The sequence below is a fragment of the Macrotis lagotis genome, chromosome 6 (assembly GCF_037893015.1).
Source record: "Macrotis lagotis isolate mMagLag1 chromosome 6, bilby.v1.9.chrom.fasta, whole genome shotgun sequence".
In the NCBI taxonomy this organism is placed as follows: domain Eukaryota; kingdom Metazoa; phylum Chordata; class Mammalia; order Peramelemorphia; family Peramelidae; genus Macrotis; species Macrotis lagotis.
The window spans coordinates 58,222,190-58,238,888 of NC_133663.1; the positions used below are offsets into that span (position 1 = coordinate 58,222,190).

The window sequence follows — 16,699 nt, forward strand, 5'->3', positions numbered from 1 at the left end:
TTCAGTGAAATCTTCCTAATACTTCTAAGTACATATGACACAATGCAGATTGTACTGAGTCAATGTGTGTGTATGTATCTGTGCCTGTACGTGTGCACATGTGAATGCATGTCTGCATGTGTGCATTTGCATGTGTATGTGAGTGTCTGTTTGCACATGTTTCAACCTTGGAGAGAAACTAAAAATGGACAGTAAGTTGAGCCCAGGACTGGACAGGAGGCTAGACTGTATTTGGAAAATCTTCAACACAAAATCTCACATTTTTAAACCATCTTTCTGTGTTGATGTGATTTCAGGACACATCCTCCTCCACAATCTTTAAGAACTTAGAAGGTAGTATGGTCCCTACTACGGGATCACAGCTTTAGAGCTCAAAGGGACTCCAGAGGTCAGACTTCAAGCCCCTGTAAACAAGAGGAAACTGAGGTCCAGTTGTGGTTACAGCGGTAGCACCTGAGGCAGGATCGGGCTGGGGATCTTCCTGATTCTACGTAGACACACCAGGATGTTGCTGGCAATGACTTACTAATTACGAAATATAAGATCAGATAAAGAGGGAGGTTGGCCATATGGCAAAGGAGAACCGAGAGATTGGCACTGAGGGTTGGAGAATGCAAGTCCTACTTGATTTCTGAGCACAGGAAGCTCCATTTCCTGTCTCAGGACTGGTGAGAATCAGGGAGTAATTGGGAAGAAAGAAATAATGAATTTTTTCCCTCTAATCTTCCTCCCTCCTAAATACCCATTACTTTTGAGGGCAACACCATCCTCAGAGTCCCTCAGGCTCACAACCCAGGAGTCATCCTAGACTCTTCCATTTCTTTCACCCTGTTGCCAAGGCCAGCAGAGTTTACAACATCTTTTGAATACACCCTTTTCTCTCTTCTGATACTGTCTGACTCTGGTGGATATTTGAGTTTAAGATGTCTACTGGACGAGAAATTCAATATGTCTAAGAGTAATTGGAGTTAAGGGCAATTGGGAGACTCAAGATAGGAAGTCAGCAGAGAGTTTGGGGACAGAAAGGCAAACCTGTGACTCATCAACATAGGAATAGTAAGTTGTGGGAGAGAAAACAGAAAGAGGCCCAAAACTGGGAGCTTTATATATATTAAAAATAAGTGTTTAAAGTGATTAATTTAGGTGAGGAAGATACTTTCATTATTTTTCTACTACTGGCTGCCATAATTAAAATCATAATAATTTCTATTACCTTAAGAGTTACATTAATTTTACTTTTGTTCATTCTCTGATGCAAGGAGTTAGAATACACTGTCATGTTGGGGTTCCCTTTTACTTCTATCACTCAAGTTCTCTCATCAATCACCTGATCAAAACATTGGTAGTTTTTGTCTTAAAGACCTGAAGGTTGGTAGCCCTCCTTCCTTCCTCAAAGAGTTCTAATAAGTGGTACAATTTTCCCCTTCATTCCACTTCTACCCTCAAAAAGGAGAATTCAATATACATACTATTCCTCAAATACCCTAACCTCTCAGTTTCTCATTTTCCCAGCCCCTAGTCACAAGACTCATACCCATGATCTTGTCTTCCTCCGGCTCCATGTTCCAAAATTCTGAAATCGCACATTGGCTTTCCACCTCTCCCCCTCTGCTTTCCCTTAACTGCACACTCTCCATCTACCTCATGGCCTCCAATTCTTCAGCCACTCCATTCTTTCCCAGGTCATCTCCCTTGCACCAGCTATTCTTCTCTTCCCCATCTTGATTCCTTGGTGAATCAGTGTAATTCTACCCTGTCCTTTTTGCTTGAGTCACTGGCCCCCTTAACATACTGCAGTTAGACTTTGTCAAGCCTCAGCCTTCAATCACTTTCACCCTTACACATGCTGCTGAATCAAGGTGAAGAAAAGCATGCAAATCCTGTTATAAAACCTCTACTATGCCCTCACAGTAGCAAGGCAATCCTTTTATTAGCACTTCTACCCCTCTCTCTCCTCCTCCACTGACCCCTCTCACACAATGAGATTGGCCCCATTCCTTTACCAAGGAAAACTGTCCCACTGTATATGTGATCCCATTCCATCCAATCTCCTTCTGCATCTCCCCTTTATCACTTTTTAATATTTTCTCCCTGTCTAGTCACTCATTCTCTCTACTACCTAAAATATGCACATCTCCCCCATTATCAGAAAACTTTTATTTGATTTGTTATCATTCTATTTCTTGTCTGTCCTTTGTGGTTAAAAATCCCTGCTATCTCTCTCTCTAATAAGTACTTAACTCATTTTTTAATGCCAACATTCTCCCTATGATGTAGAACACCACAATATCTAAAAAGACCAAAAGGGAAATGGAGAGACACCTAATGGGTAGAAGTGAGCTGCAGCATACTATTAGTGAAGACTTGCACACAAGATGCTGTATAAAAGATAATACTCACGAAATTAAACCTAGAGTTTGGTTGGCTAGTGAGGATGAGAGATAGCCATAAGACAATGTGAAGGCTGCACTGGTACCCACAGAACAGTAAAAATGTTATTGGAAGAAGGAAGGTCTCTGGTGTATTGTATAGATGATCTATGGAGGATTTATAGAAAAAGAGATATGAACTGGTATAGTGGTTCAGAGAATTATGAACTATGTACAATAGGTTCCACTTCTCTGGAACAGGCCCTATTGTGTGTGTATGTAGACACAGACAACACACAGACCACACACAGAGACACACCCACACCCACCCATTTTTCAATCTTCTTCCACATCATTACTAGGCACATACTCTTCTACCAAAGCCTTTCCCAATCCCTCTTAATTCAGGTGCCTTTTTTTCTGTTAATTACTTTCTTTTTGCTCTACATGTAACATATATATTTATAGTTGCTTGTTTATCTCCCATGAGAGCACACAGCAGATTTTTAATTAGTGCTTATTGGCTAATACTACCCCAATTGTAGAAAATCTTTTATTTTCTGAAATAAATTAATTTTTTGCAAACAGTCAAAAGTTTGGTGAACAGTCAAGCTAAGCACAATGATTAGTAAAAATTAAGATTTTTTTTACTGTCATGTCACATGAATGAAGAAACATTTGCCATGTTCCAGATAAAGTTATATGCTAGAAAGTCATAAAAGAATCTATCATTCTTAAGCTTTGACAAACCTTCCATGTTTATGATATCTTTATGAACATGCTACTAAAAAAAAGAATGTTAGAAAAATGATTACAAATCTTATCCATATTCCATACGCTTGCTCTCCTCCTTTGTATTATCCTTATATACCTTTGGGATGATTTGGCTAAGTCTCTTGGCAAGTTTTTCCTTCCACTGCTTCACATTATTCATAATGAGACAGTTCATAATCTTCCAGCTTCCAAATAATTTAATAAATGAGTTTATATCCTAAACTGGTGGTGTTGCCACCAGGTCTCTCTGGTAAGGAAATCAAATGTTTGTTAGATCAGGCAGTACCTAAGTTCCTTGATTTCCTCAATGTAGTAGTTGAGCTATATATACTAAACATTTTTTAAAATGATAAGTCTATGTTAATGTTGAGTTTTTGTCCATCATCTATTTTTTTTCTTCATTGTGATCTTTTTGCAAAAACTTGAGTACTGCAAAGTAAAATAATCAATTTTCCTCTGCAATAATACTTCTTGCTGCCTTCAGAAACAACAATAAAACTGACAACTTTTATTTGCCCTTCAAAGGGAAGTTTATGAGCCATCTTTTCACTGTGCTATTAACATCTTTGTCATATAGCCTGATTTATAAGAAAAGAGTTAAAACTGATACCATTCAATACCTCCCAATGTACGTTCACTCACAAACTACTGAAACAATGAGCTCAATATATAACATAAGTTATCTTAATATTTGCAGTTGGTTTTTAAATGGATAATGGACTTAGACATAAAGGGTGATATTATAAATCAATTAGGAGAACAAGGAATAGTCTAGCTGTAAGATATATGGAAAGAGAGAGAACTATAACAAATTGCAAAACACTTCAATTACATTAAAAATTTTTAGTGCAAATAAACCCAATGCAACCAAGATTAGAAGAAATGAAGAAAGACAGGAAATGATTTTTACAGTTACTGTTTCTAATAAAGGACTCATTTCAAAAATATTTTGAGAACTGTGTGAATTTAAAAGAATACAAGTCATTCACCAACTGATAAATGGGCAAAGGATACGAACAGGTAGTTTTCAGACAAAGAAATTAAAACTATCTATAGTCTTATGAAAAAATGCTCTAATCAATATTGATTGTCAGATCTATGGAAAGGGGAAAATTTTATGACCAAGAAAGAAAAAGAGTACATTATCATATCAGATTGACTAAAATGACAAAATAAAAAAAGGAAAATAATCAATGCTGGAGAGGATGTGAGAAAACTGGGACACTAATGCACTGCTGGTGGAGTTGTGAATTGATTTAACCATTCTGGAGAGCAATTTGGAATTCTGCCCAAAGGACTATAAAGCAGCACATACCCTCCGATCCAGTAGTATCACTGCTAAGTGTATATCCCAAAGAGAACACAAAAAGGGAAAAGGACCTACATGGGCAAAAATATTTATAGCATGCCCACTGATTGGGGAATGGCTGAACTATTCATATGGTATATGAATGTTATGGAACACTGTTCTGTAAGAAATGATAAGCATACCAGATCTAAAACTAATATAAAGTAGTAGTCATCAAAACTGTCTGGTACTGGTTATTAAGAAATAGAGAAATGGATCAGTGGCTTAGAATAGGTTCAAAAGAAATAGTAAATGACTACAAAACTCTACTGTTTGACAAACCCAAAGACATCAGCCTCTGGGATAAGAACTCACTATTTGACAAAAATTGTTGGAAAAACTAGAAAACAGTATTGCAAAAACTAGGCACGGACTCATCTCTTACACCTGGTCAAAATGGGGATAGAATTTAGATATAAAAGGTGATACCATTGATCAATTAATTGATCAAGAATTACACTGTCAGATCTATGGAAAGGGGAAAAATTTATAACCAAACAAGAAAAAGAGTACATTATAAATTACAAAATGGATGATTTTGACTATATTAAATTTAAAAGGTTTTTGCACTAATAAAACCAATGCTTCCAAATTAGACAGAAAACAGAAGGCTGGGAAACAATTTCTACAGCTAGAGGTTCTAATAAAGGTCTCATTTCAGAAATGTATAGAGAATTACATCCAATTTATATGGACAGTTTTCAAATGAAGAAATTAAAGCTATACATAAATCACATGACAAATGCTCCAAATCATTACTGATTAGAGAATACAAATATTAAAACAACTAAGATGCTCCACCTCACACTTATCAGATTGCCAAAGAGGACAAAAAGGGAAAATGATCAATGTAGTAAAGGTTGTGGGAGGATTGGGACATTAATACATTGTTGGTGGAGTTGTGAACTGATCCAACCATGCTGGAGCACAACTTGGAACTATGCCCCAAAAGCAATAAAATTGATCATACTTTTGACCCAGCCAATATCAATATTAAGTCCATATTGGAAAGAAATCATAAAAAATAGTAAAAGTCCCACATGTTCTAAAATAGTCATAGCAATTCTTTTTGAAGTGGTAAAGAACTGGAAATTGATTGGGGAATGACTGAACAAGTTATGGTATATGAATGTTATGGTGGGAAGGGAAGGGGGTGGAAAAGTATGGAACTCAAAAGCTTTGTAAAAGGATGAATGATGAGGGGCAGCTAGGTGGCACAGTGGATAAAGCACTGGCCTTGGAGTCAGGAGTACCTGGGTTCAAATCTGGTCTCAGACACTTAATAATTACCTGGCTGTGTGGCCTTGGGCAAGCCGCTTAACCCCATTTGCCTTGCAAAAAAAAAAATGTATGATAAAAATTAACCTTGCATGTAATTGGAAAAAAATAAATAGGATGTGATTTTAGTACCCTTTGTCCTCTTTTCCCAATATTGATATTGTCACTACAGAAGCAGAATGGGGACATAGGAGAAAGTGGGGTCTACTTATTATTTTCCTTTTGTGATTGACATGGCCAAATAATTCATCACCAAGTGGGCTACCTAGGTGATGAATTTTTCTATACTTTGTCAGATTTCACCAAAGGCTTCCCAAGTATAGTATTAGCTATGTACACTTTACCTTGAGATTTGCCTTCTGTTGATGGGGCTTTTGAGGATTAATCATTTCCATTTCACAATCAAGAATCTGAGTAGGGCCTAAATTGTTGATAATTCCTCAAGTTCTACCACCAAATCAGAAGTCTATAGCTGATGAGCACTGAGAGAATAAAAAACAGTTGGGTTCTAAGGCTGACATTAGGGCAGCTAGGTGGTGCAGTGGATAGAACAATGACCTCAGAGTCAGGAAGCTGGGATTTCAAATGCAGCCTCAGATACTTGCTACTTACTAGCAGTGTGACCTTGGGCAAGTCACTTAACTCTGACTACTTCTCATCCAGGTTCATCTCCAGTCATTCAGATTCATATCTGGCCACTGGACCCAGATAGTTCTGGAGGAGAAAGCAAGGCTGTTGAGTTTGCACAGTAACCCTCACTCAAATCCAATTCATGTGCTTGTCACGGCATCACCTCCCCTGATGTCATGGTCTTCTTCAAGAATGAAGGACAAATACCAAGACTGACACTAAATCAATAGTGGTCAATCACAGAGGAACTGGTTTTGGCTTAAGAAGGGTAAAAATGTCACTAGATGAAAAAAAAAAGAAAATTGTTGATTCTTCAAACAAGCTAGAAAAATCTGTATCTAACTGCTAAAATAATTGAATTCATTTTAAAAGAGTAAGCTTCTAAACATTTTAGAAAGGAAAGCAATGGTCTCTTCAAGTCAACACAGGTTCTTTCAGAACTAGCTACACCAGACCAACTTCATTTTCTTTTTCTGACAGTGTCACCAGACAAAAAGAGATGAAAATAATCTAGATATAGTACAACTAGATTTCAGGACAACTTTAATGGATGGGTTGGATTGATACAATGAGAACAATTCAGAGTTGGCTGAAGGATGCAATACAATAATGTGAATTTAGAGGAAGATCAACAGTGAATACTCAAAGAATCTGACTTTTCTATTTCATTCAATATTTTTATTCATAAACTTGAAAGACATGAAAAAAGATAGTTTGGGATAATAACAAGATGGGATAATAACAAGTGGTAACTTGGATGATGAAATAGTGATCCAAAAAGACCTCAACAGACTACAATGTCATGCCAAGTTTAAACTGTCTAATGGGAATAGAAATTGTTCACCAGGGACAAGAGGCCAAAAATCATTTTTCAGAAGTTAACAGTCCAACTGAAAAAGATTAGTAATGACAAGCTCTGTGAGTCAATAATACGGTGTAAGAGAAAAAACCCCCACCCAACCCACACAAACATGAACTAAGGCTGCATCAACAGATGTATAATTTTCAAAAAAGGAGAGATTATCAGCCCTGGTTAAAGACCACACAGAGAACCATTTTGAATTTTGGGTCCTATTTATAAAGAACACTGAGAAATCAGAGTATATGCATAGAGAGAAGGAAGGAAAGAGAAATTACAATGTTATATCAGGCTCAATTAAAAAAATGGGGGAAGCAACTAAAAAAGGAAAAAAATTAGAGAGAGACATAGTAGACTTCAAGTATATGAAGGGCTGCCATACAAAAGAATGATAATCCTTGGTTTTGGTCCCAGAAAGGACCTGAGGACTTCAATCTCAAAATGGTCTTCAAAGTGAGCCTGTTGGGAATAATACTACAATAAGGATTCATTCTTCAGTAATGGGTTGGACTACATGATCTTTTGTTAAACCCTAAATTCTAAGATAAGGAACAATGAAGTAGGTAGGGAGTTTGCAATTTAAAAGACAACCTGAAAGTAGATTAGAAAAGGAAGTAGTTCATCCAAAGTTAAAGAAAAGAAACAGCTCCTTTGACTAGAGGCAAAAGAGCATGCTCTAGATTCCAAGAGTATGGAATCTACAGAAATAGCGGTCATCTACAATAACAGCTGACAAGGACCATGCTACCAGTTTGGAGAAAAATAAGGCAAATAATTCTTGACTGTTCCTATCTAAACTGAAAGGTTACAGGTTTGAAGTCAGCATTGAACTTGAAACCATGTATTTATTCTCAAGGTCTAGTTCAGAAAGGCTTATCATCAAAACATTAGCCAAAGCACCTCATAACAACATTTATTTGGGCATAGTAGCAAGCATCCACTCTGATGAAATCACATATCATTTGAAGTAGTAAAATAATATTCACTTACCATCTTTTCTTTTCATATTTTTCTTGTAGAAACTCTTTCACTTTTTGTGGATCCCTAAAGTCTGGAATTGCTGAAGATCTATCATCAAATAATCCTAGCCAAATTTGTTTACAAACCTGTGAAAAGAAAAGAAAAATTCTATTAATTTTATTGGCAAAATTTCATAAGGGAATCATAAATGTTATAAAGCAAACACTCAATAACTGAAGCATTGTATCTCTTTTAATAAAACATAATTAAATTATCTGGTGGGAACTTATGGGATTTTAAATACTTTTAAGTGCTCATTCTTTCAACCTGCTTAATGACCAAGTAACTTAAATGTTACCCGAAATAGAAATCAGAGAAAAAAGCTCATAACTTAATATTGCTTCTACGATTCACAAGAACCAAGAAAAAGATACAACTTTAAATGTATATTCACTACCAAATTCTTATTAGTAAAAAAGGAATTCTCTGAACAAGTAACTGATTATGGTACTATAGAAAAAGAAATGAACTAAGAAAGCAGAAAAAGTTTAATTTTTGTTTCTCTTCTGTTACTAACTAGATAGTTGTCTAAGCAAGTCCCTTCACCATATCTGGGATACTAATATTAATTATTTTAAGATTAAAAGTTCAGTTAAGAATGTTGCAAAATAAATACTCAAAATACATAATTATGACCAAATTAAGAAGCAATGATATTTCATTCCAAATAAAGACAAAATGCATTAAGAAATTTGGGCATCTACTAAAAAGCATACAAAACACAAATATACATTCAATACAAGGTTCTCCTTAAAGAAACAAAGTACAACTTATTAAAACAAAATATAATTGGAGGAAGGTTCAATGTTCTTTGATGGGCTAAACTAATAATTTTTTTAAATGGCATAACTGATATTTTACTTAATTCAAAAAAAATTACAAAATACATTTGGAAAAATAATAGAATTTGAAAAAAGGGAAACAATGAAAAGAGAGGCAAAAATAGAATAATACTGCTATATTAGCATATGTATATAGATACAGAATACAAACATATATATAACTATCATAAGGCAGAAGGCATCAGAAATTAAGGTTTATCAATAGAAAAGATATGACAAAGAAAAATTAAAAACAATGGAACCCAATAGATATATATTATATACACTTGAAAAAGAAAAATAAGGGAAAGTTCTCTATTTGATAAAATTCAAATGTATGTAATCTTAATTATCATACCATTAAAAATTAGGAAATATGGGATATATATTCTTAAGCAAACAAGAGAATGAGGCAATTACAAAAACTAAAATAGATAACTAATTACACGAAGCTGAAAATTTTTTACACAAGGGGCAGTTAGTCGCACAGCAGTTAGAGCACCAGCCCTGGAGGCAGGAGGACCAGAGTTCAAATCCAACCTCAGACATATAATAATTGCCTAGCTGTGTGACCTTGGCCAAGTCATTTAACCCCTATTGCCTTAAATTAAAAAAAAGTATTTATTTTACTCAAAGTTGACACTTATTAGCATGTCAAAAAAGATTTAAAAATCTTTGTATTAAATTTTAAAATACAAAATACACGTGCATGTTTATGTGTATGTTAATTGTTTATGTATCTTGAATATCAAATTCTTATCAGGAAATATGATATATATATATATATATATATATATATATATATATATACACACACACACACACACACACACACACACATACATTAAAGTCATTCCCTAGAAGAAAAGGGGTCAAAGGACATGAACAAATAGTTCTCTAAAGAACTGCAATCACATGAAAGACTACCAGCAGTTTAATAAGAGAATTGCAGATCAAAACAACACTGAAGCTTCATCTTATACTGATGCAGAGAAACCTGAGATGGGGAGTGATGAGATCAGTTGGAGACAAACTTTGTATATCTTTTGTTTGCATAGTAAAGGGAATCTTCCTAGTCCTTCCACACCTGAAGGTCTGACCTTCAACTTGATTAGGATGGCATTGTTTTTTGGTGGGGCAGCCAAGGAGCACAGGTCCTGGAAGACCACCCAAAAGAGATCCCTCCCCAAAAGGCTGGTCATTTCCAGGTCACCACCCCCCTCCCATGGATTCTGGGAGAGAATTTAAGGAGGAGAGAGGGGGGTTAGGAAAGTTGTGACCTTCCAATCTCCTGCTGAACCCTGGTCAGCTGGCCTGGCCAATTCTCTTTCTAATTTTTCTACCCTTTCTTAATATGCTGTAACTTCCTTTAATAAATCTCTATTTTCTTTCCAAAATCTGCATTCCTGAGTCTGAGTCATGATTCTTCACAGGACAGAACGGAACCCAAGAAATAAATCATGGCTATAATACCTTGCCTAATTGGCAAAGAAATCAAAAAATATGAATGGTTCATGTTAGAGGTGATGTGGTTTAGAAGTAGTTTGAAATTATGTAAATAAAAGGATTAAAATGTCCAGGTTCTTTTGCCCAGAATTTCCACTCCCACCCTCACAGTCACTGACAAGAAAAATCTCTTTATGGCGTATACCATATATAAAGGGCCACTAGGTGGCAAAGTGTAGAGTATTGGACTTGAAGTCAGGACAGGAATTCGAATCCCAGTCTCAGACACTTGACATTGACTAGCTGTGTGACCTGGACAAGACACTTAACCCTGATTACTTCATATCCAGTATCACCTCCAGTTGTCATGATTCATATCTGGCCACTAGACACAAATGGCTTGAGAGGAGAAAGTGACTGTTACAAATTTAAAAAAGCAAGTATGGCTCCAAAGAAACAATATAAAAAGACACACCCCCCCCACTTTGGAGACAGAAACAAGTGTGATTCATTACTTTTTCAATGTATTGATAATTTTTAAAATTTTTTCCTTAATTTTTTTTTGTCATCAAAAATATTTGTTATATGGTTTGGCTCTCTGGGAAAAGGAGGGATATATTGGAGGGCATTTTGATGACGTAAAACATATATACACAAATAAATTTTTTTTAAAAAAATCAAGCCCTTATAATCTTCCTCTAAAAAAATAAGGATAATATACTTTAATCTGGTATATTAATACTGGGCCAAATTATTTCAAGATCCTTTCCAGCTTTAAAGTTCTAAGCTAAACTCTCAATTAACAAGAGGTTAAACTATTAATCCATGGTGAAACTACTAGTTAATAACATAGGTGGGATGTAAAGCTAAGCTTCCAGACTGGTTATATCTTGGATGAGTAGTTCTAAGTAATTAATTAGATAAGGACAGAAAAATATTAACCTGGTGGGGAAAAGGTAAAGGAAGGGCTGTGCAGAACGTGAATGAGAAAGATCACCATTTGTATTTTGATAGCCAGTAATGTAATGCAAAGTTGCATTAAAGTCAATGATATAAAATACAACAAAACACAGCGGAGGCAGAAGGTAAAAGATTACAAGTGGTATTTACATCATAAAACAGAAAAAAAGTAGTGGAATTTAAAAAAAGAGAAGACTTGAGGGGAAAAAAATGTCACATAATCCTAAAAGCATTAAACTCAAAGGAAAACAAATAGAAAACTTAAAAAAAGGTGCATTTATTTAATGATTCATCATTAACATTAGGATCTAAATCTGGTGGTTCCTTAACACTTCAGTCCCTAATGGATTTTAGAACAAAATTTAAATGGTACTGATGATGAAATTAGGAAAAAACGCTAGGTCATACAACAATAAATAAACATATTAAGAAAATCAGTACACAATACTGAAAACACTGCAAGATCAAGAATGACACTAATATCCAAAATAGGTAATGAAGAATAGATCTTTAAGGTCCCTTCCAATTCTAAAACAATAATTCTATCATCTATAACTGCTCATTTTCATAATCTTTCTGAAGACCTGTCTAAATATTGTCAATGGCATCTTGAAGAAAATAGGAAGCAGAATTTCAAAAACAATTTTCTTAGCAGATATCTTTAAAAGCCATACAATAAAAGTATAGAGAATACATGATCCTGATATATTTCTTATTTATTGCAAAAAATTGTTTGACTTATTTCATTCTATTACTTCCACCTCCATCATGACCCCTCTGCTTCCAGGTCCTCAAGCTTGGATAAGTAAGCTTCTGCCTTTTCCTATAAGAGCCCCAACTCTACTCTTAGGTATTTCCACATCAATCCTCAACTCTAGCAACACAGAATGAAAGCTCTGGGAGACCAAGAGTCATCTTGCTTGCTCACATCCCTTTGTTAGTTTTCTTTCATGAACATTCTTGAGATGATGTGATTTGTTTGGATTTCATGCCAATTTTTCTATAAACTTTGCTTCCAAGTTTTTTTGTTTTTGTTTTCAAAGGTAATACTGCTAATCTCGCTCTACATTTTCTGATATTTTATAAATGAGGTCGTATTCTAAACCAGTGTTATCCTTGATTATCATCTCTCTACATGGCAAAGAAACAACTGTTTTTAGACTACAGAAATTTTTAGTCTTTTGGTCTCTCTTTTATATCAGAAAATGGCATGCTAACCAACTATCCTATAAATCCTCTCCCTCTGGCTATAAAAACCCTTCCCTGGCTATGAAGCCTGACTAAAATTATTTTCTCCTTCAATTAAAAGGAAGTTCCAATAGATCAAGAGACAACCATTGCTTTTTTATATTTGTATTCTTAAATCTTAGCACATAATAAGGGCTTAATAAATGGTTTTTATTCATTCATATTTGTAATCATCTCCCATTACCAACTCAAATGAGATAATAGTTGTAAAGTGCTTACACAGTGTCAGGCACACAGAAGCTGCAATTTTTTTTTTTAGGTTTTTTGCAAGGCAAATGGGGTTAAGTGGCTTGCCCAAAGCCACAACAGCTAGGTAATTATTAAGTGTCTGAGGCCGGATTTGAACTCAGGTACTCCTGACTCCAGAGCCAGTGCTCTATCTACTGCGCCACCTAGCCACCCCTAAGCTGCATTTTTAATTACTGCTTGTTCTATCTACTGCTTCTTCCTTTGGATTTTAAGATACCACATTCTCAGAGTTCATCTTCTACCTAAGAGTTTTCCCAAACCAGTAAAGTCACTATCACTCCAAGGTTTTATTAATGATACCAAAATCCTCTTCCAAGGGCCTAGACTCAAACTCTAGAATCATCTCTTCTTTTAATTCTAAATTTAATAACAGCCCCTACATTCGGTTCCATCTTTGATGCTCCCTTTTCACATTCACAATCAATGATCAAATCTTGTAAATTTCCTTCTTCTCAATATCTCTAATTTGTTCATCATTAAGTTTAGGCTCTGATTTCTTTGCTCTCTCCTTTTCAGAATAGTCAAAGAGTCAGTGGACTTTATTCCCCAGTCATTACTCTCCTTAAATTCTGCAGTATACTAAACTACCTTCCTTGAGACTCGCTGCTCTTGCTTTCTATGATATCAAATGAGATACCATGTGGAAAGCCCTTGGCAGGCACCTAAGCAGGACCTTAATAAATGCTTACTCCCGGCCCCACTTCTTTCTTTCCATGAGTCTATTTCATGTTTCATCAATAGCTATTCTTTCTCTTCTAATCCTGAAATGGGAGTATCCCAAGTTTTCTTTATTCCATTTCTGATTCAAATCTATCTTTTTAGACTTAATTTAACCTATTTCTCTACTCGTTTCCAATTAGACTACCTTTCGCTGCATCCCTCATTTTCATCCTACTTTGCACTTCAAGGCCTCTGCTCATCTGCAGTCTCCAATACTTGAATTAATTCTCTCACTCCATCCAAAATTCTTTCTATTGTAATTCTACCCTTCAAGATCCAATTTTAATCCAATTCCTTCCAGTTTTCCCAGAAGCACTCCCCCTCTCCTGCCTAAAGTGGAATTACTGTACCGCAGTAGTGTTGGAGCATGGACCTCAAGATTTGCATTTATTTTCTAATCGCTATCACAGTTACATCTCATTTATTTTTGTATTCTTCATGTCTAGAATAGTACCTTCACACATTTTAATCCTGATACAATTCTGAAAACAATGAAAGAAATACTGGTGGAATTTTAATGCTAAATGTTACTTTCAAATTTATAAAAATCTTTTCTTATATAATTTAAAGATACCTAGGCTATTATGAAAATAAATGCTTATGGAGCCCTATCAATGCAATGGAAAACACTTCATAGTAGGATGCCTGCTCAGGTTACTTTCTTCCTTATTCATGGCAAGGAGAGGATGAACAAAAATGGATAAGAAATAATAGTTTGGTTCTCTTTTTTCTCAAGTATAGCAAAGGAGCAGAAAGCTTTTGGAAGGCAGATTTAGTTAAAGATTTAGGTAAGCTCCATTTTTAAAGCCAAATTAAGTATACAAAGTAAAAATATAAAGCAGCTTATTTGCAATCTCTAAGTCAATAGATATGTCAGAAATAAAGTGAAATATGGTCAAAAGTCAGAATCACAGTCATAGAAAAAAACAGCTTTTCCTGTTTACTTCTTAAAGTCTGGAAGAACAAAACGACACCCTACCCTCAATATGATTAAAAACAACCACCATCACCTAGATATAGAATCAGAGAATTCTTGGGTTTGAAGACCAAACATATACAAGTTGTATATCTACGAGGAAATCACTAAATCTTTCTAAGCATCAATTTCTCATCTGTAAAATAGAAATAAATACCTCAAGTAGTTAGCACACAGAATATTCAAAGGATCAAATGAGAAATTATATGTCAAATGCTTTGTAAATCTTAAAAGTTCATCTAGGAATGTCAACTTGCTCTCAGATCCTCTGGCTAACAGTAATTAGTCAGCTGATCTTTTCATGAAATAGTAGTTACCATTGTAGCAAATACTATGTAGTACAAAACTAAACAGCTGTAAAAAGAATTGACATTTTAGCTAAAGAATGTTATACTTTAGTTAAATATTATTTCTAAAAATTCTGTTTCATCACCAAACCTGCTTTTTTTTCTTTTTGTTTTGTTTTTTTTGCAAGGCAAATGGGGTTAAGTGGCTTGCCCAAGGCCACACAGTTAGGTAATTATTAAATGTCTGAGGCCGGATTTGAACTCAGGTACTCCTGATTCCAGGGCCAGTGCTCTATCTACTGTGCCACCTAACCTCCCCAAATCACCAAACCTGCTTCTGAATAATATTATAAATTTGTCCTAGATTAGTTTTTGAAAACAAATACATATTCTAAATGCAGATAATTCTAAAGCAATTAGAGTCTTTACATAAAAGACACATTAGAGATAGCAAATATTCCTTTATTTCTTTAGCATCAAAGCTAATCCATCATTACAATTTTAATAACAACTTACCAAGACCTTGCTGGTCAGACCAATTAAATAATCTAAGTATTACTTTTAAAATCCCATAAGGAATATGACTGAGCCATTAATAAGGTTCCAACTATAATCTTGAAGTTTTCAAGACTAAAGAGGTACCATACAGCACATTTCTGGAGTACTGTATTCAATTTCTGGACAATACATTTTAGGAAGGATGATGAAATGATTTTAGGATTTACTAAAATGGAGAACAGTCAGCAGAAAGCAAATAGGATGGGGAAGGGACATGAATTCATGTCATATGAGGATCACATGAAGGAACTCGGGATATTTAGTCAAAAGAAGAAAAGACTTTGGGAGGGTAGTAATTCTCCTGATAGCTTTTCTTCAAGTATTTGGAAGTATTACCAAATGGAAGGGAAATACTGAAATCAAATACAGAATATACATTTGTTTTTTCTTCATGCTCCCAGTTAAAATAAACGCTTTTTTTTTTTTACAAAGAACTCATTTACTAGTAAACTTATTTTATTCTTTTTGGCTGCAAAGAGCACAATGGTGGTATAAAGAGATTTAAAATAAGAAATAATCTCCAAACATTTAGATTAAAAAAAGTGGAAGGGGCTATCTTCAGATGTTATGGATATCCTGGCAGAGACTGATGACCTCTTTTCAGGTATGCTGTTATAGGAATTATTTTTCCTCCAAGTATGGTTAGACCAGAGAGTTACTAAGGTCCCTTCAGTCTCTGAAATTCTGTAATGTCCATGCTAAATATTCATAGAATTTCAGAACTAAAGAAACTTTACAGGTCATTTAATCTATTTCTCTACAAAATAAAGGGATCCAAACTATAATATCTTCACTTCATAATGTAGCTCTATTAGGAAGTTTTATTTTTTTTTAGGTTTTTGCAAGGCAAATGGGGTTAAGTGGCTTGCCCAAGGCCACACAGCTAGGTAATTATTAAGTGTCTGAGACCGGATTTGAACCCAGGTACTCCTGACTCCAAGGCTGGTGCTCTATCCACTGTGCCACCTAGCTGCCTCAAGGAAGTTCTATTTCTTCAAAAATTCTTCTTGTAGAGCAAATTGGAATTATACCCAAAGGGCAACAAAAATGTGCATACCCTTTGATCCAGCAATACCACTACTGGGTCTATACCCTGAAGAGATGATGAAAAAAAGGGTAAAATCATCACTTGTACAAAAATATTCATAGCAGCCCT

The 16,699-nt window shown here is 35.1% G+C and overlaps 1 protein-coding gene across 4 annotated transcripts in view; it reads right to left on the bottom strand.

Annotated features, from left to right (window-relative positions):
- Nucleotides 1-16,699, bottom strand: part of AGFG1 (ArfGAP with FG repeats 1) — a 124,932-nt gene that overhangs the window by 68,413 nt on the left and 39,820 nt on the right. For all 4 annotated transcript variants that reach the window (XM_074191223.1, XM_074191226.1, XM_074191225.1 and 1 more), the window contains exon 3: nt 8,249-8,364. In XM_074191223.1, coding sequence (XP_074047324.1) covers nt 8,249-8,364 — 116 coding nt within the window. The remainder of the gene's footprint in view (nt 1-8,248; nt 8,365-16,699) is intronic.